The 24,338-nt window shown below is 41.1% G+C and overlaps 1 protein-coding gene across 16 annotated transcripts in view; it reads right to left on the reverse strand.

Annotated features, from left to right (window-relative positions):
- The window catches only part of LOC145357267 (neurofibromin), a 324,662-nt gene that overhangs the window by 250,721 nt on the left and 49,603 nt on the right, over nt 1–24,338 (reverse strand). For 15 of the 16 annotated variants that reach the window (XR_013889280.1, XM_080210466.1, XM_080210464.1 and 12 more), the window contains exons 5-11: nt 19,650–19,756; nt 17,238–17,305; nt 12,508–12,583; nt 10,486–10,643; nt 7,682–7,855; nt 5,464–5,592; nt 2,291–2,365 (exon numbers count right to left, since the gene is read on the reverse strand). Coding sequence is in view for 15 of the 16 variants with exons in the window: in XM_080210466.1 (XP_080066592.1) it covers nt 2,291–2,365; nt 5,464–5,592; nt 7,682–7,855; nt 10,486–10,643; nt 12,508–12,583; nt 17,238–17,305; nt 19,650–19,756 (787 nt within the window). In the remaining variant the exon portion in view is untranslated. Of the gene's footprint in view, nt 1–2,290; nt 2,366–5,463; nt 5,593–7,681; nt 7,856–10,485; nt 10,644–12,507; nt 12,584–17,237; nt 17,306–19,649; nt 19,757–24,338 lie in introns of those variants that run through there. The other variant, XM_080210463.1, reaches the window with a different exon arrangement.

The following is a 24,338-nucleotide window of genomic DNA, read 5'->3' on the forward strand; positions in this document are numbered from 1 at the left end:
GCATTCACAGTAGTTTGCTTCTGTGCCAGGCCAGGCCTGACACTGTAGTACAGATGCTGGAACACGGGTGACAGGAAGCAGCCTTCAAGGACCTGAATTAAATATGCCAATTTCTTTGCAACACAACATGTTGCAAATTCTAATGAAAATTAAGTTTTTGCAGTCTTACATTTCCACATTTCCTTCACAGCCTACACCTACCCTGATGGTCTGTGTTTAAGCAGTGACAGTTAATATAACTGGCTTTAAGTTAGAGTGTGCAAGGAAATAAAATTCAGCTGGATGTTGCCTAGGCTGGAACATTCCAGCTATGTGAAGCTGGTTAGGCTGGAGTTGTTTTGCTTAGAGCAGGCAAGGCTGAGACAAGGGGCCTGATTCAGATGTACAGAATTGTAAGGGACATAGATAGGGTACATAGGAAGAAATTATTCCCCATGGCAGAAGGTCAATAACCAAAGTCAGGTGAGGGAGATTCAGAGGAAATTTGAGGCAAGGCCTTTTCACCCAAAGGCTGGAACTCACTGCCAGCAAGGGTGGGACAAGCAGGAATCCTCTCAACACTCAAGCATTTAGTTGAGCACTTGAAACGCCTTAGCCTACAAGGCTACGGACCAAGTGCTGGAAAATGGGATTAAAATAGATAGGTGCTTGATGGCCAGTACATATATGATGGGCTGAATGGCCACTTTCTGTGCTGTAAAGCTCTGACTCTACGACAATGAGAAGGATACAGTAACTACCTTTAGGTTTAAAAGCTGTAACAGATAGTCAACGTGAATTTCACCTTCTGTCCATTGCTAAGATCAACATAAACCCCTTGGCTTTCCTCACTCCAGCAGCAGAGGTGCACTGTTCTACTGCCCTTGAGTTGGAAGACAGCAGCAGGTGAAAGCACTGTCGTCGTAAAACTGGCTCTGCCTTCAATATTCTCTGAAAAAAGCTTGCCTCCAATAATGACCACACTTTCCACTTTAAATCAGGCTTATGACATATTCTTGATCATTTCAAGTTATAATCAAATTTAAATGAAGGACTGGAAATGTAGCAAAGTGGGAGTGCAGTGCCTAAAACAAATATTTAAACTAAGGAACTTCTAATTAAAGTTCAACTGCACTCACATCATGGAGGGAAAGTAGGCAAGTTAAAATACAGTTCTCTGATCAATTCTTTTCAAAAGTAGCAGAGAGAATCAGACTCCCTCTCACAAACACTTTTTTTTCAATAAATCTCTCTTTTTGGCACAGGTCAAATAAACAATCTTAGAAAAATCAGTGGAATTATTCAATTTGCAATCATGCTCAAAAAGAGTGAATGAATCCTTCAAAGCTGCTTCCTTACCATGAGGTCATTTGTTTATCTTTTTAAGGTCAGTGAACATTTCCTTGGCAACATCTGAATCTCATTTCTAATCGCTTGGACCAGGGATACTTTTGGACTGATTAAGAGTTTCAAAAGAGGAACAGGACCCCCGCAGGCCTAATGTAAAATCTGGACATATAGAACTCTCAAGCTGAGGTTCTACACAGGGTAAGCTGACTAACACCAGGCAATAGCTGGAGGATATTCACCTTACACCCTAAACATTGATATGCAGTGCAGAAAGCGTTCAGTCGACCAATACCAGGAATGGACAGGTTTGTCTTACGAGGAAAGGCTGGACAAGTTAAGGTTGCATCCATTAGAGTTTAGAAAGAGTAAGACTTGGTCAAAATGTTTAAGATCCTGAGGGTTATCGACAGAGTGAACGTGGAGTAATGTTTCCCATTGTCAGAGCATCTAGAGCTCAGGACCATTGTTTAAAAATAAGGGGTCACTCATTTCAGACAGGTGAGAAAAAAATTTTCTCGGAGGGTTATGAGTCTCTTTAACTCTCTTCCTCAGAGGGAGTGGAAACAGAATCTTTGAACATTTTTAAGACAGAGTCACCTTAATGGACTGCACGTAAGGCAGGTCTTCCTGTCAGACACACGCACAGAATGTGCTTCGCTCCCACATGGTGCAAGGTCCAGAGGGTCATTAAAGTGGTTTCATGATGGAAGCACCCCAACCAATATTAAAACGAACTGCCTCAGAAAGTGCAACACCAGAAATCTTCACAATATGTATATATTTAAACTAAATTGGATCTATGATGCTTTAATAAAAGGCACAATGTATATAACAATCATTATCACCACCTTTAGCACAAGGCATTGAGATAGCATTCAGAAGTTTGTGAATTACATCAACAGGAACCGACCAAATCTCATTAATTGGCAGAATGCGAACCTCTGCATCAAGGAATACTTACGTTTGTAATAATTCTGTGCAGTGAGTTAACCAAGACATAATGAAAGGTTGGAGGGGAGGATGATGCCAAACAGACCTGCCACAAGATAAATAAAGAACTTGATGTCAGCAACAAAGTGAAATCTAATCAACACTTGCCAGATTGTTTTAAAATCTCAAGTGATTCACAAACTAGCCTGCCCACCATGCTACCTAATCTGGTCTACTTGTGATTTGCACACCTCATGGCCGGTTTTTAATGTTATCTAACCTGACACTTTTAAATGAAATCACCGCAAACGCCCCCTACCACCTTGCTGTTGGAGTTCAGAACAAGTATGTAGCCTTGCTGATATCAATCACGTCCCAAGAACTATTTCAAAAAAAAACTTTGAAATCACATTTACATAGAACAGGGTTACTTTTTTGTGTCCATATCAGTGAGATTATTCCTGCTTACAGGCAGCTTGGATGTCTTTGCCAGTATAAAACTGAGCATTATCTTTTACAAAAACAATGCAGGAATAGAATGCATCATGACTGAATCACTGTTCACCCTTTCAAATCCTTTTTGGAGAATGGAGGAGTGAAATAAGGACTCCACCTCCCCTTGCTATATCACCCTTGGTTTAATCGTAGCACTCAAGCCCAAATGTCAAAAGGTCTCTGGTTTACACTTATCTCCAAAGACTTGACACTTCAGGACAGTAATATGCAGAGGTGGACATAAAAGATCCAAAAGCACTTGTCAAAGAATAGAAACTCTCTCCCATGTCATGGTCAGTATTTATTATTCAACCTTCAAAGAAAAGTGAAGTTTTCCCAATGCCATGGCCAATATTTATCACTCAACCATCATCGAAATAGATTATCCAGTCATGTACCTCATTAGTTCCAGTCCGTAAAAATCAACGGAACTCCTGGCTGGACCACTGTTATGCTTGTCTGAAATCATTCGCCTCCTGCTTGATTATACTGACCAAAGGGCTCCTTTGCAGTTATAAAGCTCCTCTACAGAAATTTGAAGTGAAAAGCTTTTACAAGGACGTTGTCAGTCCACTATTGTTGACACTAAGGTCGCCAGTTCAAACTCCAGCATGGTAAATGATTGCCATCGATCTTGAAAATCTATGAGCTAATATTGGCTGTGGAAACTGCTGCATTAGTGATGGGCAACTTAGGCCACGTGAGTGGCCCTCCTCCATCCCTGGGCCACAAGATCGAAATCGAGCTTGCTTATGAATCATGACCTCATGAATAAGATTAAATACATTTAACACATGCCAAATATTTCATAAGTTATAGAAAATGTTTCATCATTTATATATGAATAGAACCATAAACTTCAAATGATCAAAATACTTACGCTTTGAATGCAGAGGGAGCACACGGCTCTCACCGTCAGCGTTGTGAGCAAACACCTCACTTCACTTCACTTGCCCTTGCTTTCTGTGTAAATCACTTCAGTCATACCAGTCGTAAAAAAACTACATGGATGGGAATCAGCAGAATGTAGCAACTCTACACATGGGCCATGCTCAACAAAACGTCTTGTGGGCCGCACTCAGAAACCAGATGGGCCACATGTGGTCCCTGGGCCACAGGTTGCCCACCACTGAGATATATAGTTGAAAAATCCATCTAGCTTGTCCTTCTGGAGAATCTGACACTATTACTCAATAGGTATGGTCACAACACTAAGCACATGCACTAATGTTAGTAGGTAAGATACATGCATTCAGAAAAGTGTACTATATAGTTATTTAACACCAACTACTGATATGCATCAAAGGATGTAAAAGACTGATTAAAAATACTTGCACATACTGCTTTCCACATTATCATTTCACTAAGAAGTTTCAAGTGTCTGCATATAAGCTATGAAAATCAATTTTTGCCAACCAACATCAATTTTTCATTTTTCTTAATTTACTAGTCAAATGCAATCTGAATTTCCAATTGGCCACATACAGCTAATGGCTAATGCATTGGATAACACATACGATAGCCCATGCTGCGGTTAACACGTGCCTTCTGAAGTGATCGTGCAAGCTGTTCAGTTGCACAGAATTCACAGTACAGAAACAGGCCGTCCCCAACGTAAGCACAGGATGAACAACTCCTCCTACCTTCCTTTATCTCACCTAATCAACATATCCTTTGAGTCATATGCTGATCTAGCTTCCCGCTTCATCCACATCAATAACCTCTGCCATTCCATGCAGTTGCGAGTATCACATTCTCAGTAGCTGCACAAACAACCCTTAGAGAGGCTATCACGGTCTCACAGCAACAACAGGCAGACAGTAAACAAGGTTAGCAGCAGTTGCCACATTCTATACTTTCTTTTTAAAGGTCTGATCTCAGCTGCTTCTCTTTACCAAGCTATTGGCATTTGTACCATTTGTTCAGGCATTTGAGACAAATGCATTGTCATCTATTGCTCCTAAATCTGAATGAAGGAGCATGAAGGGGCTGAATGGTCTACTCTTATTCCAATTGCTCCTGTGCAAACATAAATCATCCCTCCATAATCCCTCAGTTGTAACACAATGAAGCAGTTCAAAGCTACATGCACATGTCCAAGCTGACAGCAGTGAGCACATTGTCTCCATCCATGTTATTTGTTTATTAGTGTCACAAGTAAGCTTACAATAACACTGCAATGAAGTTACTGTGAAAATCCCCTAGTTGCCACACTCCAGTGTCTGTTTGGGTACACAGAAAATTTAGCACGGCCAGTGCACCTAACCAGCACGCCTCTCAGAGTGAGAGAGGAAACCAAAGCACCTGGAGGAAACCCATGCAGACACGGGGAGAAGATTCAAACTCCACACAGACAGTGTCCCAAGCTGGGAATCAAACCTGGGTCCCTGGTGCTGTGAGGCAGCAGTGCTAACCACTGTGCCACCCAATGTGGCCAAGGGATAGCAACCTAAACAGTATGTTCCCATCATTAATTAGAAAGGCAAATGCAGCATACAGCAGATTCTTCATGTTAGCCCTTCCCTATTCTTAATACCGATTCATCATCCTTGTGACGTAAAATTTATCTTTCTCCCCAATAGGGAGAAATGTCAACTATTTTAGCTTTGAGCTTTTTTGTGTCAACCAGTCCTGAAATATGCTCACCTCAGAAATCACAAGAATTAAAATTAAACCTTCTTGAAGCAGAACAAAAGCATATTTAGATACCTTGAAATGATTATTGTTATGAGGGTTGATGCGAAAACAGGAAACAAAACAGTCTATCATGAGATCCACATCTGCACTCTGGCTGCCAGCACCTCTGGAGAAAGGCTTGCTAGGATTAAACAACAGGGTCTGTGAAATAACAACAGATCAAAGCAATTACTGAGACAAAGAACTATAGATGTAACAACATAATTATCAGATGAAGCTAACCCAAAAAATGTCATTTTTTTGATCAATTTGAAAGCACCCAGTAAAGTCAATAAATGGGAAAGGAATGCAGTGCCAAATCTTCTTCCATTTCTGTACCACACACACCCTTTAAACACTGCTCATCAGTGCATAGATTCTGAAGTTTTCTATGCTTTCTTAATTTGGGTCAAATATAAAAGTTTCCAATTTTTTTCTGAGTTTAATCCAAGCAATGTTGGAAGGAACAGCAAACAGTTACATATTTAACTGTCCTCAAAGAATTGAAAGGAATCATAGCCTGTGTCCCCAACACCTGACCCCCATCAGCTATCTTACCTTGCATTACAGAGTCATTTAGGTCATTCTTGGATAAAGGTGGAGGGAGATAATGTGCCCAGAGTTATACAAGAGAAGTAGCTGCGTGCGTCACTTCAGAACTAGAGCATGCAGGCAATGACGTCTTTCAGGTTTTATTAGTTAAACTCTAATTTTAGATTTTCATTTTGCATTTCAGTAAAAAATCTGAAATCTTGGTTATATCTATTTATCCTATTATTAAACATACTGTACAATTAAATAGGTAGGGCACTTGTCACAGAGAAATGGGATGTACAAAAGTAGGGCGGGGAGCAGGCAATCTTCTAGAACTGATGAGGTAGTAAAATAGATGTCAGGTGCTTTTCATTGCAAAGTCGCATAAGGGGCTTGGAGGACGTTTTAAAGTTTATTAGTGTCACAAGTGGGCTTACATTAACACCGCAATGAAGTTACTGTGAAAATCCCCTAGTCACCATACTCCAGCACCTGTTTAGGTGCACTGAGGAAGAATTTACCATGGCCAACGCACCTAACCAGCACAACTTTTGGACTGTGGGAGGAAGCCGGAGCACCCGAAGGATACCCACGCAGACACAGGGAGACTCCCCACAGTGACACAAGCCGGGAATCGAACCCAAGTCAGTGGCGCTGGAAGGCAGCAGTGTTAATCATTCTGCCACCTTAGTCATTATTTGTCTAAAGTCAGTTCACAGTAACTAGAGTGCCATTCACACAAGTCTGGAAACAAACTCCCTGTCCACTCTACCTATGAATAGTGGACTTGGACTTTTATAAAATCAAAATACATATTTTACTAATTTATCCACAGTGACTAACTTATCAAGTTTAAGAAAATCTTTGTAGCACTATATCAGAACATACTGGAAGCTCGGGGAGAATTTGTTACGTGGCCTTTTAAATATTGTTTGGGGATGGCCGAATCAAGGAAATTTGCACAATTTCAGGACATGTCCAAGCAAAGGCATCAGACATGCTGTGAAATCTTGTAACTTATCTGGTAAATCACTGCTAACTATACAATCCAACATTCCACTGTGTTTAAATTATCACAACACTGCCAACCAGTAACCTGTACCCTAATGCCTTGGTGGCAGTGAATTGAGGCATTGCATCATCATCTGTCTGCACACAAGTGACATGAGGCTCATGCTGTGACACCTCCTGGCTTCTGGTTTTCAGATACCAGAATACTTGAGGAATGTCATGCAAGCTACGTCCACCCTCAGCAGATGCCTCATCTGGTCTCAATCCATGCTAATGATAGAGAATTGTTGAGCCATGTTAAAATCTAAGTTATACTTTTCTCCTCCTCTTCAGAGCCACGTGTCATGTAACAACGCCCAGTCAAGAGGTAAAGGTGGAAAACATATCATCCAGCACCGTTAATGTTTTCCCTTGTCTAGTTACTTGGAACTGTGAAAAGCAGAACATTAATCTTAGGTTAGATTTTTAAAATTCTCCCAATAAGCAAACACTCAAAACTTGTGATTGAGAACCTGTCATTCACTTACATGATGCAACATACTTATGCAGAAATGAGGGACATTAATAATTTTGGCATAATCTTGTGTAACAAAGTTGCCTCCTTCAATTTTCCATCCCCAATTATATTACAGCCTTTTAAACCCAAGTTAAGTATCATCTAATTCCCATTTCTCAATTGGCGCTTCTTCTAGCAGAAATTCCATACCTTTAGGTCTACAACCATGGACTGAACCTGAAAGCAGATGACAGAATTGTCTTCCCAGCTGATGTACGTGGAGGCCTTGCAAAGTTTAACACAGGCGATTGCAGCACTTTCTGTTAGCTGCCGACTGCCACCGTGACCAGCAAGGGCTTTTTTTAGGTTGTCCAGAAACAACTTCTGTGCAAAAATTAGGAAGACAGCAGTCAGACAATTCAAAACGTTGCTATTAATTTAACAAACCAACCTTCTTTGGCCTTGATTCAGACCTATTACCAGAGCAAAATCCATTAGCCGAGGAAAGTCGAACTAGCAACAAAGAGAAAGGGCCAAACTAAAGCCAAGACATGTTGAAGGAAATCTATAGTGTGGTTCTTTGGCTCCAAACCTAAGATCAGCCGGGTAAATTGGGCCACAGAGCACCAGAGGGAAGAAATGTCAAGCCATGTGTTTGGTGTTGGGGAAAGAGGGCAAAGAATTAGATTCCTTTTTCTCCCGAACTGATTTATGTTAAACTCCATTTGAGGGACACATTACAGGAACTGTTCACACCAGTTGTGTTTGGGAGATTGACTCCCAACAGAAAACAATCAGAAAAATTACACCTCCAGCCTAAAATACATCCCATCCATAGCTCCTTTTTTAAAAAAAATTATATTAGAGTCATTTTCTCCCATTTTACAACAGGCCAAATGTCAATTGCAGAGACGGGCATTCGCTAACAGGATCCTGTCACAGTTTCACACCACTTCTGCTTCCAAAGCTCAAGAGAGAGAGATAAGGATACCTGGTTCCATTCCTTCGCAAAAGCCGAGGTGTGACGGAGGTTGGTGGTGGTGTAGTTTAGTGGGGATGACAGAATATTCAAGATCTATGATATTGCTAAATATTCCAACAAACCACAATAGGAGATTATTCCTTAGCTCGAGTGTTTTCACAGGGGCTGATGATCATGTTCGTCACCGTTATGTAAGAAACTGCCACCAATGACTCAGCAAGCAACTGCTCTCTAGGTGTTTAGTCATTCTGCTAACAGCAATGATGCAGAATACCTTTGCTGGTTAAAGGTACAGTTTAAAAACAAGATGTAAAATGCATGCAAATGGCACAGTGCATTTTTTAAACATCCAAATGGTGGTGTGAGGAAGCAAGTTCCCTCAGGTACTCAGGGTGACCTAGGGTGAGTCACTGGACATGCATCCCTTGTTTTTTTTTAATTCAGTTGCGCAGGAAGTAATTGCACAGAACACTGGGTTAGACCCTTGCTTTTTCACCTGAGACCTGACTGGATTTGAACGAAAAATGTTGAAACAGTTGGCGGACTTGTTTAATTCTCAATGAGTACATAGGATTGCAGCAACAAAAAAATCACAAACCTAATTTGGTATCAATTGTACAATTGCATTCAGAGAAACAAAAAAGATGGATGGTATAGCTGAACTGTCACAACTGTGAAGCTGTAAATATACATTACTGGGTATCATTTTAAGAGCTCTAATCTGCCTTCTTTAAAAAGCATGATTTACAGTTTAAAAAAAATTGCAGTCCTCAATTAGCTTTAAGACAACACTGCCAAAAATAAAACAAGATTTTCTCAGTCAGTTAGTCTTATTTATTCTTTCCTTCCCCTTGAGTGTTTATCCACATCTGTGGAACAAACAACCCACAGGCGGAACTCTACAGCTTTCCAAATGGGCGCTTAATGATGAAGAGTAGCTGGGGATGACTCACCCTCCAACATTTCCTCCTTTTTATGTGAAGTATAAGGCCTGTGCTCAGCGTCTCCACAGCAATACAGTTTCAAACAGGAAATGCTGTGCGGCTTGTAGAGTCAATGCTGCACTCATGCTCCACAACAACTCCATACAGTTGGTTATGTTTAGAAAATGATGCAGGGGTGGGTGCAAGCATGTACCACCTCTCCCTTCCCAAAAATCTAAGCCTCAGTCCTCTGAGAACGAGGCTTCAATGGATCAATTTGCACTCTGGTACTCAATGCACGAAATTTGCTCATGTGGATGTGGAATCTATTGTTTTATCTTGGGTCTGTGGGATGTATTAAATAAATTGCTTACAAATCCAAGAGCTCCGCAATGGGTTCCCCCATGGATCACCGAGTTTATATGACCTGTACTGACCAACTAAGTCACAACTTCATTTAGCAACAGAACACCAGACAAATCAGAGTTAACCATCTTCAGTCTGGCAATGGTGACAAGGGCACTACAATTCTTTTCAACTGGAAAGTTAGCTGGAACTTTGCTCTGATTCACTATCCAATGGTGCCCACATGGATGTCACAAGAACAAGATCTTGAGGAGGCGGTGGCCTAGTGGTATAATCGCTAGACTATTAATCCAGAAACTCAGCTAATGTTCAGAGGACCCAGGTTTGAATCCTGCTATGGCAGACGGTGGAATTTGAATTAAATTTTAAAAATCTGGAATTAAAGAATCTACTGTTGACCATGAAACCACTGTCGATTGTCAGAAAAAACCCACCTGGTTCACTAATGTCCTTTAAGGAAAGAAAGCCTTACCAGGTCTGGCCTACGTGTGACACCAGAGCCACAGCAATGTGGTTGACTCTCAACCAGCCTCCCAAGGCAACTAGGGATGGGCATTAAATGCTGGCCAGCCAATGACACCCATGTGCCACAAATGAATAAAAAAAGTTGGCTTCTTTAGCTAAAAAGCTTTCTGGCACACACGACCAAGGCTCACAGGTACAGCAACAGAGTAAAATCCAAGGGACTCTAAGTGACAAAACAGTGCCAAGATCTTCCAAATGGGAAAAAAAATCTAAACTACCTTGTTCATTTTGCTTTCCTCAACAATTTCCTTTGAGATGTCCTGCAGAATATCAGGAGAGAGGATGAGGAGGATGATCTGCAACGGCCAGACTGCTGCTTTCCGTTTGGCACTTTCAGCAAAGCTATCCACAAGGTCAAACAGCTTCTCTGAACAATCTTTTATTGGGGGTGAGGTTTATGTAAAAGATAAAACAGAAAAAGATGTAAATGCATCAAAATGATACTAACTGTAAACCTAGCTAGCCAAAGTAAAGTAGCTTTAGTCTTTTTTTTTGAATACATGAGAATATGACTCAATCACATAAACCAGCAATAACTTTGAATTTACTGAAGAACACAGTAATTGCTCGATACAGGCACGTAGAAACTTTCAGAGCATTACAACTTATTTGATTAAAAACCCAGCTATTCCACCCTGCTCCGCATTCCATGGATATACAGCACCTGTTTAAGTCATAAATGGTAAATGCTTTGAATGTACTGAAACCACATGAGACTGCGGAGGAAAATTTATACTCAAGGAGAATTGTTTTGGATGTCCAAGTTATGCAAGGACAGCATGCAAGAACAGGTTCAGTGCCTTGAATACACTTCCATCTTTGGCAGTAATCAGCGATACAAAACTCTAATGTTTTATTCAAACAGACACATGGGATTCTCTTTCCATAATGAAGTGAACAAATGCCACGCTCCCACTGGATATTGAGCAAATTAGAGGTTCCAATTTTAACACTCTTTTTGTTTTAAAGTTTATTTATTTATTGTCACAAGTAGGCTTACATTAACACTGCAATGAAATAACTGAAAATCCCCTAGTCGTCATACTCCGGCGCCTGTTCGGGTACATAGAGGGAAAATTTTAGCATGGCCAATACACATAAACAGCACGTCTTTCAGGCTGTGGGAACAAACTAGAGCACCTGGAAGAAACCCAAGCAGACACGGGGAGAACATGCAGTCTCCACACAGACAGTGACGCAAACTGGGAATCAAATCCAAGTCCCTGGTGCTGTGATGCAGCAGTGCTAACCACTGTGTCACCCACTGTTTTGAGAGCCACTTTTAGCAAGACACTAGGTAAATCTATTTTCCTACATTTTTATTAACCATTTATCAGCCATTTCCAGCTATGAACAAACACTCTGTAATACCATACACTGGTATAATAGCATCAATGCATCCACTTATAGCTGTGCCCTGCATCAATTAGTACATTCAAAATGTTATCCATTGTTTGAAGCACATCTTCAAACACTCTAAAATCCTTTTCCCTTTTTAAATATGTTCTCAGGATGTGGGAGATGCTGGCAAAACCACACTCATTGCCCTGCCCTGAGATGATGGCGGTCAGCCTTCTCTTTCAACTGCTGCATTCTCCCTGCTGCCGAATGCACACATGTTGTACTTGCTCTTCAGTTACTCTGATTTCACCATTTGTTTACCAGATAATCACAAAAATGTGAACTGATAATTTCCCAAGCGCCTCCTTCGCCTTCCAGATTTTACAGAAATGAAGTTGATGTCTGCCCACACTAGCCTGACTGGAATGACAAATTTCCATTCTTCTGCTTCAGAGAACAGGGTGAGGTTGCAAAAAAAAAATACAAGTAAACACAACCACTACATTATCCAAGGGAGTACAAGTTTAAACATCCGCACGGTGACATAGTGGTTAGTACTGCTGTCACACAGCGCCAGGGACCTGGATTCGATTCCTGGTTTGGGTCACTGTCTGTGTGGAGTTTGCACATTCTCCTCACATCTGCATGGGATTCCTCCAGGTACTCCTGTTTCCTCCCTCAGTCTGAAAGGCATGCTGGTAAGGTACATTGACCTGAACAGGCACCAGAATGTGGTGACTGGAGGAATTTCACAGTAACTTCACTGCCGTGTTAATATAAGCCTTACTTGTGACACTAATAAATAATCTTTAAACAATATCCATCTCCCATCCTCTGCAGTAGCACGAGCCATCTGTTAGATCATTCCGGTACTGAGATTATTTTTAAGCATTGCTTACCTGCCAGGTCAGGCTGGGGTCTCTGATACAGCATGGTAAATTCATCTGGATAATTTTCCACCCAATTCCAAAATGCCTACAGGTTTAAAAGATCAAATTTTGTAAATATTTGAACTCGAAACAAAGTGCCTGAATTAGAAATTGTATATGTAGCACTAGAATTGGTGGACAACTAGTTTGCAATTCAGAAACCTTCACTCATGCTGTAAAGATTACTCTAAGAAACCAAATGTACAATATTCTATCAATGTTTAAGAAGTGCTGCCTTTTGATAAATATGCAAACCTTTCAGCCCATTTGGATCAAATATGACTGCTTCCACTGGAGATAGAGCCCAACACTGTTGCTCTCATTGGTCAGTCAACATCAGTGGGACATTGCACATAAACTCATCATGATGTAGATATTGAGACCACATGGTTCAAATCCCAGCCCTGGCTGATAGTTGAACGCAACAGATGTATCATTAGCAAGTTTAAACAACGTTCAGTCGCATTGATTGCTGAACACTTCATGCACAAAGAGCACACGAATTAGAGGGTGGGAGAGCAGGAACGAAGGGAAAAAGACATCAGGCTGGTGCACATATAGGTTTCCCCAAGAGGTGTTAAGGAGCTGACACGCGGACCAATTTTCTGTTGCCTATTCCAGGAACTTTAACAGAAAGATGTATAATGTCTATAGATGTGTAGATTAAGTGGATTAGCCATGGTAAATGTACAGGGTTACAGAGATAGGGGACAGCATGGATGGGATGCTCTTTCAGAGAATCAGTACAAACGCGACAGCCTCTTTCTACACTGTCGAGGTTCTGTAATGCCTTCTGTAATCTCAGGATTCTCCAAACTGCTGATCCTTCAATGAAGTTTTTTTACTACACGTAGACACTATTGAAATGTAAGAAATAGCAGCATTCTGCAAGGTCCCACAAACAGCAATGTAATAACGATAACCTCATTTTGTGACATTGGTTGAGGGATAAATATTCGATTGGACACTTCCTTTGAAGTAGATATTCAGAATCATTTACCAGGTAGATGCCAATGTTGTAGCTGTACTGGAACAGTGCAATTCCACTAGATCCATGCTCAACTCCTGCAACTTCTGTTTAAAATCTGATCATAAAACTTCCACAAACCTTATCTAACCAGAGACCACTTGGTGTATACTTCCTTGCAACTGTTAGTGTATTCTCAAAGTTTAGGGATGATGTGGAGTTGCTGGTGTTGGACTGGGAGTAGGCACAGTAAGAAGTCTCATAACACCAGGTTAAAGTCCAACAAGTTTATTTGGTAGGACAGAATATAAAAGCAGGGAGGTCTTGCTGCAACTGTACAGGGCACCGGTGAGGCCACAATTGGAGTAGTGCGTGCAGTTTTGGTCCCCATATTTGCGAAAGGATATACTGGCCTTGGGGGGAGTACACAGGATGTTCACTAGGCTGATACCGGAGATGAGGGGGTTAGCATTGAAGGAATAATGCAGGGAGGAGTTATGTGATAAAAGGTAGACCGATTAAGAGTATAGAGATACAGAGGGACCTGGGAGTGCAGGTGCACAACTCTCTGAAGGTGTTGACACAGGTAGAGAAGGTTGTGAAGATAGCTTATGGAATGCTAGCCTTCATAGGAAGGGGTGTAGAGTAAATGAGCTGCCGTCTAATGCGTCGGTTGTACAGAACGTTGGTTAGACCGCATTTGGAGTACTGCGTCCAGTTCTGGTCACCTTACTACCAGAAGGACGTGGAGACCCTGGAGAGGGTGCAGAGGAGGTTTACCAGGATGTTGCCTGGCATGGAAGGACTGAGTTACGAGGAAAGGTTGGAGAAACTGGGGCTCTTCTCCTTAGAAAGACGGGGATTAAGGGGTGATATGATAGGGGTAAATAAAATACTGAAGGGAATAGATAGAGTAAACAGTGGTAGGCTTTTCCCTAGATTGGGGACAATTACGAGAAGTCACGATCTAAGGGTGAGAGGGGAGAAGTATAATTTGGATATGAGAGGAAGGTTTTTCACGCAGAGGGTCGTGGGGGTATGGAACGCGCTACCGAGTAGGGTGGTGGAGGCAGGCATGTTGGACTTGTTTAAGGTTTACTTAGACAGACACATGAGCGAAGCAAGGATGGAGGGTTATAGTAGAGGGTATTAAGTAGGGTCAGAGCCTCGGGACGACACCGGAAATGTAGTTTTACATGTTAACGTATTGTCTTTTTTATTCCACAGGGTCGGTCCACCTTGTTGTCAAACGAGGGGCATGCACACGGTGGGTCATGCGTGGGCTGCTCTTGGAGATTCCGGGAGTGCCTAGTACTTCGTGTCGTTGTGTGTGCTTAATCCTGCAGATGGGCACCGCAACAGCTCAGTGACTATCACTGCTAGCTGTGCAGATAAATGGATTTGGGCCTGTGTCTGTGGGAGTTTGCGCATTCTCCCTGTGGTTGCGTGGGTTTCCTCCGGGCGCTCCGGTTTCCTCCCACACCCCAAAGATGTGCTCTTAGGCTGATTGGTGTACCAATTTGACACTATTCTCCCCTGAATCTGGCTACATTAGGGGTTCCACTCACATACACACAGGGCAGGGTAGGTGTGGGAAGATGCGGCGGCGCGGGCTCGTTGGGCCGAAGGGCCTGTTTCCCGTGCTGGGATGTTCTTTGTTCTTATGAAGAGAGATTGAATAGACTGGGCCTGTACTCATTAGAGTTTAGAAGGCTGAGGGGGGATCTTATAGAGATTTACAAGATAGTGAAGGGGATGGATAGGGTAGAGGTAGAGAGATTCTTCCCGCTTAGAAAGGACAGCAGGACTAGAGGACACAGCCTCAAAATAAGGAGGGAGGGAGGGGGTGCGGCTGCAGTTTAGATCGGAGTTGAGGATGAACTTCTTCACTCAAAGGGTGGTGAGTCTCTGGAATTCTCTGCCTGTTAAAGTGGTGGAGGCTACAGACACAAGGTACAGGCTAGACACAAACTCAATTCCAAGACAATGATTGCATTCAAACCATTATTTTGGAATCGATTTTGTATCTATATATGTCTTGTCTGTGAACTGAATTCTTCACTCACCTGATGAAGGGGCAACGCTCCGAAAGCTTGTGCTACCAAATAAACCTGTTGGGCTTTAACCTGGTGTTGTGAGACTACTTAAAGTTCAGGGAAGCAGGTAAGATTTAGATTGGGGGGAGGGGGGATGGTAATTGAAGTATACTGTCGAGGTAACCATTATTATAGTTTAATGTAAATGTTCTTCTCTATTGTTGCCTTTCTTGTTGTGTTTTAAAGTTCAATAAACGTTTCATTATTTGAATAATTTACAAAACTGACTCTATTTTCACCAGGTTTCATCTCTTTTGTCCCATGTTTTCCAAATCACACAAATGATCTATTAAGAAGTGTTCCAAGTTTCACTTCTGAGATTCGGAATGCCCTCTTACTGAGCATTAGTGGGGTTCATAGCACAAGCATTCGAAAGGAAGGCAGATAAGTTCCAGTGATGGCTAAAATCACAATAGACAAAGTGGTAGGTGGAATATTGGGTGACGTAACCCATGATCACTGTGATTTCATATGGGGAAATTTAATCTGAGCAATTCCAACCAAAGATGATTTATGGTCTACTAATTAATGATGGTATTAGTACAATAGAGAAGGATGACCTAAATTCAGGTTGCAGAATCGGTACGAGTTGAGAAGAGAAATTATAAAGGCAAGAGGTCACTTGTGGGAGTCCACAAGTTTATTTGTGGAGTCCAACAAATTTATTTGGTAGCACGAGCTTTTGGAGCCTTGCCCCTTCATTAGGTGAGTGAAGAGTTTGATTCAAAACAGGGCATATATAGACACAAACTTAATTCCAAGATAATGATCGCATTCGAACCGTTATCTTGGTTCCCCTAATAGTAATATTGATAACACAGATATAAATGAGGAAATAATGAGAGCATTATGGAAAGATACAATCAATAATGGTGGATTTTAATCTACATACAGGCTGGAAAATCATGGTGGGCAAAGGTGACCTATATGAGGAATTCACTGAATATTTTCAGGGCAGTTTCTTAGAATCGTCCCAAGATAGCAGGCCATATTAGACCTCATGGTTCAACGAGATAGAATTAATTGATTACTTCATAGTGAAGGCACCCATTGATGGCAGCAATCAAAATATAATTGAATTTCACATTCAATTTGAGGGAGAGAAAAATGGGTCCAAAACTAGCATTTTAAACTTAAATGAGGGCAATTATGTGGGTGTCAAAGGAGAGTTAGCTAACTGGCAAATTAGGTCAAGGAATAGATCAGTAGAGATGCAGCCGCAGACATTTAAGAGGATGTTTCCTCTGGATACATTCCAACGAGAAAGAAAAATTCCAAGGAGAGGACTCACTATCCATGATTAACTGAAAAAGTTAAAGGTAGTATCAAACTTTAGCAGAGCAGGTAGAGGTGGATAGAATTTTGATAAGCAAGGTTGGTGGGAATGGGGAGTTAAGGTTACAATCAGATCAGTCATGATCTTATGGAATGCCAGAGCAAGCTCAGGGGGCCAAATAGCCTCCTCCTCCTCCTAGTTCACATTGAAATATACTTGTAATTTCATGGAATCAGTAGCAGAAGAATGCATCTTGGAACTCTTCAATTGCTGTCTGCAGAGCAACCAGTCAAATGGCTTCCCTGCATCCATCAGATTGTCCACAAAATGACTACTATTAAAATTCCAAATTCACACTTACCTTTTCAAGACTGCTTATGACTGCCAACTGAGCTGCCTTTTTCAAAGATTTGAATTTAAAGACTGTCTCTGTAGCAAATAAGAGTGTTTCATTAGTTTTTTTCCCTCCTTGATCATTTGGAACTCATGCAATAGATATTTGGCAATGAACAGGGTTAAGATCAGGGAAGGTATACAATAGTTTTGTTTAGGTGGAGGGAGCGTTCTGCACTTCTAAGTTTAAAACTTAGAGTTTATTTATTAGTCATAAGTAAGGCTTACATTAACACTGCAATGAAGTTACTGTGAAATTCCTTGAGTCGCCACACTCCGGCACCTGTTCAGGTCAACGCACCTAACCAGGATGTCTTTTAGACTGCGGGAGGAACCCGGAATATCCGGAGGAAACCCACACTGACATGGGGAAAATGTGCAAACTCCATACAGACAGTGACCCAAGCCAGGAATCGAACCTGGGTCCCTGGCACTGTGAGACAGTAATGCTAACCACTGTGCCAGATTTCCTTGAAATGTTCTTCTTGCCCCATCATTTTTGGCCATATTTTAACCCCAAATGGTGCATCTGATAGGCAACCTGTTTTCAGTTCACAGTCATATCTTTTCAAGGGCTTCAGTTACAGGGAGGCATCCAAATTGATGAGTCTTCCCCTTTGCAAGTATCCTCCTCAATAACACAGCTAACAGCAGAGCAAGATGAAGGACTCAGAGTGTGGGTTAATCTCCAACTATTGGAACAATACACTGCTACACCACCATGCCATTGTAACACAATCTTTGGTTTATTGAAAGGCACTGAAGCGCAAAAGACAGACAGGTGACATATGAAGCAGCGGAACTGAGGGATACCACACATGCACACAGAGGTGGCATGGCGACACGGGGGCAGCACAGCGGTTCGTGACCTGGATTCAATTCCCGCCTCAGGTGACTTGTGGAGTTTGCACATTCTCCCAATGTCTGTATAGATTTCCTCCAGGTGCTCCAGTTTCCTCCCACATTCCAAAGACGTGGAGGTTAGGTTGATCACCCCTTAGTGTCAGGGGGATTAGCAGAGTAAATTCTTGGAGTTACAGAGATAGTGCCTGGATGGGATTGTTGTTGGTGTAGGCTCGATAGGCCAAATAGCCTCCCTCTGCACTGCAGGGATTCTATTATGCTATGAAACCCAACACTGCCAACAGCTTGAGTTAACTGCAAGTTAATCTTGCCACCTTCCTCTGTTATACACAACTCAACCACAATCACCAAATGTTCCTTCCTTGCTCCCATCCTTAATAGCAAGCATCCTGTTCACAATTCCCCAATACATGCTTAGGATTTTGTAAAATTACTTAAGTTGTTATACTTGAACTGATATAGGAACACATAAGTCACTCATTTTTTAAAAAAATAACCCAAGCTTAAAATCACTAACATTGATATTCAAATTTGCGCATTCCCCAAATGTGTATTTAAAAAAAAAACAAGCATTTGCGAGGCAAAGGGAACAAATTGCTACATTACCAGATGCCAAGCCTCAGCGCTATTGAACAAAAAGATATCACTCCGCACCACACACTGAAATAAATGCCTCCACAAAATACTTCGTGGACATGACCTTTTATTTCCCATATTGTACATCACTGTAGTCAATACCATTAGGACTATCAAATTAATTCAATTGTGACACTGCTGAGAAGCTTCAAACTTAAATTCAAACTACACAAACACATTTCGTTGTTATCACAAGCATGATCTCATCTGTTCGCTCAAAATCAAGCAAGAGGCAGGAAACTACAACATTCTGAACTCTACCCCACAGACAGACTTTTGCCACAATCTCCTTTTATCGGTAAAGAGTTGCCTTCAGCATTGCAGAAACCCACATCAACCCAATTTCAGAGATGCTCTCACTAGCCTCTCCACCTCCATCTTTCACAAAAGCAAGTACTCCGAATTCTCTATCAGATCAATATGTGCACACCCTCATCCATTCTCAGCTAACCGTCCCAATATCTCAGCAAAATCAATTTTGGGATCTGGGTCTGCAAATCCCCATCTACATTTGGGTCACATTCTCCAATCTGACCATCAAGGGTGTGCACCCAGCATTTTCCAGAAGTCTAGATGACTAGTGCCCTCCCTCCTGTCATTTTTCAGTCATTACACAGTCATTGCACTGAAACTATCTTCTAAACCAAGTTCACCTCATTACCTCAAATTCTGACTTGAAAACAAAACACATCTCTTGCTCATGCCTTTGGCTTCCTATCTCACCCAAATTTTATTTCCAGCATTTACATTCATGAAGGACAGAAACCTTCAGGCTTCATTTTCAAAATTTAAGAACATTGAGACAAGAGAAGGGTAAGTTTCACCTTTGACAATGCAAAATTAGTAAAAAGCCTGTTGAAGACATCTGAATCCACTTTACCTTGCAACAATCGCTTGAGTCTTGCACAATCCACATTAATGTGCTGTATCAATTCGATGTCATTGACGTCTGTACTGTCTTCCGAGCACAATGCCAGCTCTTGCAACCTACAAAAAATCCAATGAGCAAATGAAAAATGTGAACCATTAAGAGGCTAAATCAACGGCAAACCCAGGTTTGCTTCAACATAGCAGCTAAACACTGACAACGATACACGTCCAGCTTCTGTGAAGATCAGCAATAGTACAATAATTGATACAGAAGATTTGCGAAAAAGGTGCTATTGCAGGTTTATTCTGAAAATATAAACAAAAACACAAAAGAGGCAAATATTGCCTACTGACAATCAGTGGAATGAATTAGTTGCAATTACTTATTTTAACTTTGACATGGAGATGCCAGTGCTGGTGGGCACAGCACGAAGCCTCACAACACTGGGTTAAAGCCCACTCACCTGATGAAGGAGCAGCGCTCCAAAAGCTCATGACATGAAATAAACCTGTTGGACTTTATCCAAGTGTTGGCACTTCTTATTTACTTCTTATTTTAACTTCACAACACAACAGATAGATTTCTCTTCAGATTTAGGGAAATTTGAAGCCTGAAAACAGGTGGAATTGTATGGAATGCCAAACAGGAACAAATTCGCATTCATCTGCAACAGGCAAGACGGAGGAAACTTCTCAAAGAGATGAGTTGCGCATCAATCAGATGCAGTCACCTTGAATTTTCTCACACCAACAGGAGCAACTCTGGATCTCAAATGAAATTAAATGCATGAGATTTGACCTTGAAAAACAAACAAGTTCATGCTGATTTGTTATGGTGACAAGCCAATGACAGGAAGAACTACTTAGTCTGTGAGCTTAAACTCAGATAGTCTTTTTTTTGGGGTTCTTTAAAAGCTTTTGTAACTGATGAATTGTATGTACCAAGCTGAATCATGCCACTGACTGCGCAACAGGACTGACTCAGAAGTGTTTTAGATTTTAAGCTGTATGCACCACCTTGATCCAAATCAACATGCCATCTGTTGTGGGTGCAGCAATACATCTCATGATTCAAAGCTGTTCGGTGTATTTCCTACAAAAGGGGGCAGCGACAAAATGAGGTGGTTCACAGCACCTGAGAATGCTCAAAATGAGTTGAAATATAGTCCTTGGTGGCATTTATGTACTGCATTCCACCACTTAAGATCATCACAGCTGGGAACAACATTAGAGTTATACTGCAAAATCTCAAAAATTCAGTACATTTGCTAACATTACCCATTGAAATAGATCCCAATTCCTTTTGATGACATTTACTGCATTTTGCTTTTAGTTGCACGTCAGACATCTGAATTGTAATGAGCTTCACACAAGAAGCAGCAAGTCACCATACACTCATTATTCTCAATAGGAAAAAAACTGTCTTGTCCATCTTACATTTGTGAAAGCAGTGATGTGGAGTGCAGTGAGCAGGGAACGAAGCAGCAGTTCAAACAATCAGTGGGAAGAAGAATAAAGGATATGGTCACCTTTTCTTTTAAGAAAAACCCACTCCTAATAAACTCAAAGTACCAAACAGCCACACAGTGGGAGTGATATTTCGTCCACAAAGAAACCTGAAGAGCCCCCATGCTTTCAGAACTTGGAATTGAGAGGAATTATGAAACAAGAACTAGGCAAAGAAAGAAGGAGTTTCAATCATAGCCCAAAATCTCTCAAATGGGATTCGAATCCACAACCTTTGGATGCAGATGAACAGAGTGTAATCAATGGAACCATGAATCTAAAAACTGCTGCTTTACTGCACATTACAGAAATACAGCTCAAAATGTCACTATCACCTCATGCACAGATTTAGAAAGAAGGCAGCCACCTTTTGAAATTCTATGCCAACAAAACAGAAAAGGGGTCAGCAGAAAGGGGGTAGCATGATGCAACAGTGGTTAATTAGCACTACTGCTTCTCAGCACCAGGGACCCACATTCAATTCCATCCTTGGGTGATTATATGGAGGGCACGGCCTCCCCGTTTCTGTATGGGTTTCCTCCAGGTGCTCCGGTTTCCTCCCACAGTGCAAAGATGTGCTGGTTAGGTGAATTAGCCATGCAAAATTGTCCTTTAGCGTCACAAAGATGTATAGGTTAGATGGATTAGCCATGGGGTTAGGGGAGGGGTCTTTCAGAGAATTGGTGTGGACCTGATGTGCCAAGCGGCCTCCTCCTCCACAGTAGGCATTCTATGAATTCTAAGAAGAACTGTACCGAAAATTAAGACTTCATTTAAGACTGAATAAATAATTAAAATGTACAATTGTTAATTTGCATTTCCTCTTAAAAAAACACTAATCACAATCACTCATTTATCACCACTTTGAAAATCATTCATAAACCAGCTGCACTATACGCTACCTTCTCAAAGATGGCCTGGCCTCTCATCAAAACTTACAGATGTGCACTCCATGAAACAGAGCACCAGGATTACACACAAAATGGAACCTTCATCCACTCGTGGGAATGTGTTATGACATGCCAAGAATCCCACAGCTGCTGCAACAAGGCTTAAAATATGTCAAACAGGAAAATAGGAGGTTAAGAGGTCAGCAATGTTAGTGCCAGGAACCTGACCAAACTTGGGAGACCCACATCATGAAAGGATGCAGGATTTACCCAATAATTACTCAACTCTGAAAATCAGTAAGCTTATGTCCAGAACTTAGAAGTGAATCTATAGGGGCCTATTTAAATGACAGCATCAAATGGAGTAGAAATGGCTTACAAGGAAGCTTCCCTCTAATTGCCACTAACTATTTTGACTCATTAAAAGGTACTCTAATGCCCGCACGTAGTTTATTTTATCTACTGTTTCCCTTTTCTTTTTCTTACTCCACCCAGCGACACTTCCATTCCAATGAAATATGCATTTAGCTGTTCTGTGGTGCCCTTGCAAGGGTAAAGACAGTGGAAAAGAGAGAAATTATTATTTCAAAGTTCATGCTTTACTGCTAGTGCTCACTTCTGTGGAGTGAAACACCATTAGAGATTCAGTGATCATCTGAAAATTGTGCTTCTAAAGTTGCAATGCAACAGCACAGACAATAAACTGACATCAGGGGTTCACTCAAGTGCTGTCAATGTGTAATGAATATTACAAATTTCTTCCTCATTTAATAGCAAGTATTGTCACATCTACCTCTATTATAATTAACTTACTAAAAGTTAAAGTTGATTATGTCACAAGTAGACTTACATTAACACCACAATGAAGTTACTGTGAAGATCCCTTAGTCACCACATTCCAGCACCTGTTTGGGTACACTGAGGGGGGATTTAGCATGGCCAACGTGCCTAACCACTGCAAAGTTTTTGTAAAAAATCCACTAGTCACCACTCTTTAGCGCTTGTTCGGATACACCGAGGGAGAATTTAGCACGGCCAATGCACCTAGCCAGCACGTCTTTCAGTTTGCATGTATTACCTGCCTATCCCATTGAAACTATGCAAATAATGTCAAAAGCCATCTGCCCAAATCATACAGGAGTTTTGCTTAATAATGTGATGGGGAAAAGCAGTTTATTTACTAAAGCTGCTGTGTTCAGTAAATAAGACAGAGGATCTAAGTCTAGTAAAGTGAAAAATAAATGTATCTGAGTGATGCCAACAGGATAATTTTGAACAAAAGTCACAAGCTAGTCTCACATAAGGGAGCCATTTATGATTTCATTCTGCTTCTCCAAGTATTTGTAAATGTTTGTGTTGAGTTTTCAATTGAAATTGCTTCCTCCTGAAAAAAACACCATATTTATTTTAACAGTATGCCCACACAAAGGTTCTGTTAGTTGCTCCCATCTATTCAAAGTCTTTGTCTACCACAAGCCCAATGACAAGGTGTTTGAAGTGATTAACATTTTGCTTGGGCATTGGTGAAATTTCTTGAGCAGAGCAGCAGGCAGCCCAAATTCTTACAAACCTAAACTTCAATATTAGACTGTTTGAATATTACAGACTTAGCAGTGAAAGCACGCATAGCGCTCAATGTTCCTACAACAAAAAAAATTTTGTAATAGATTGTAATTGTCGTCAGCAATTTTAGAAACATCTTTTTATAAACATGTTCCACCAAGTCAGATTGCCTGCCTCGCCTCTCGCACAAACTAGATACTTGGATGAACATTAAACAAATAATATTAAAACACAACCATAAACTTTGCGATAATTGCACCAGATTAAAGGCAATGGCGTGAGGTCATTTGTGCAACAGGAAATTAAAGAACTTTTGTTTCTACTTTTTCCCTTGGGGCATGGGCAACACTTGCATCATCAGGCAATAAAGTCAACCAGATCGTCTGGGAGTTAAGTCATTTTTAGGGTAGATCAGGTAAGGGGTGACAAGTTTCCTTCCCAGAAGTACGTTAAATGAACCAACAAAATTTCACAATAATAATTCTGCAAAATGTGTTTTATTTTCTGACAGTTCATTAAAATCGACTTCACAACACCACCTTCTGACTCAGAGGCAACAGTGCCACCCACTGAGCCACAGCTGATGCCAAGGCTACCATTCTTAATGCAAAATGAAGCGCAATACAAAACAAATACTTCATGGTTTGCCTACCAATGCATACCTTTTCATTTCTGTTAATAATATATCCAAAAACACACAACAGAAGTCAACCGAATAGTTAGTACAAAGAACCACCAGC

The sequence above is a fragment of the Carcharhinus amblyrhynchos genome, chromosome 23 (genome assembly GCF_965287045.1).
Source record: "Carcharhinus amblyrhynchos chromosome 23, sCarAmb.v2.hapA, whole genome shotgun sequence".
Classification (NCBI taxonomy): Eukaryota; Metazoa; Chordata; class Chondrichthyes; order Carcharhiniformes; family Carcharhinidae; genus Carcharhinus; species Carcharhinus amblyrhynchos.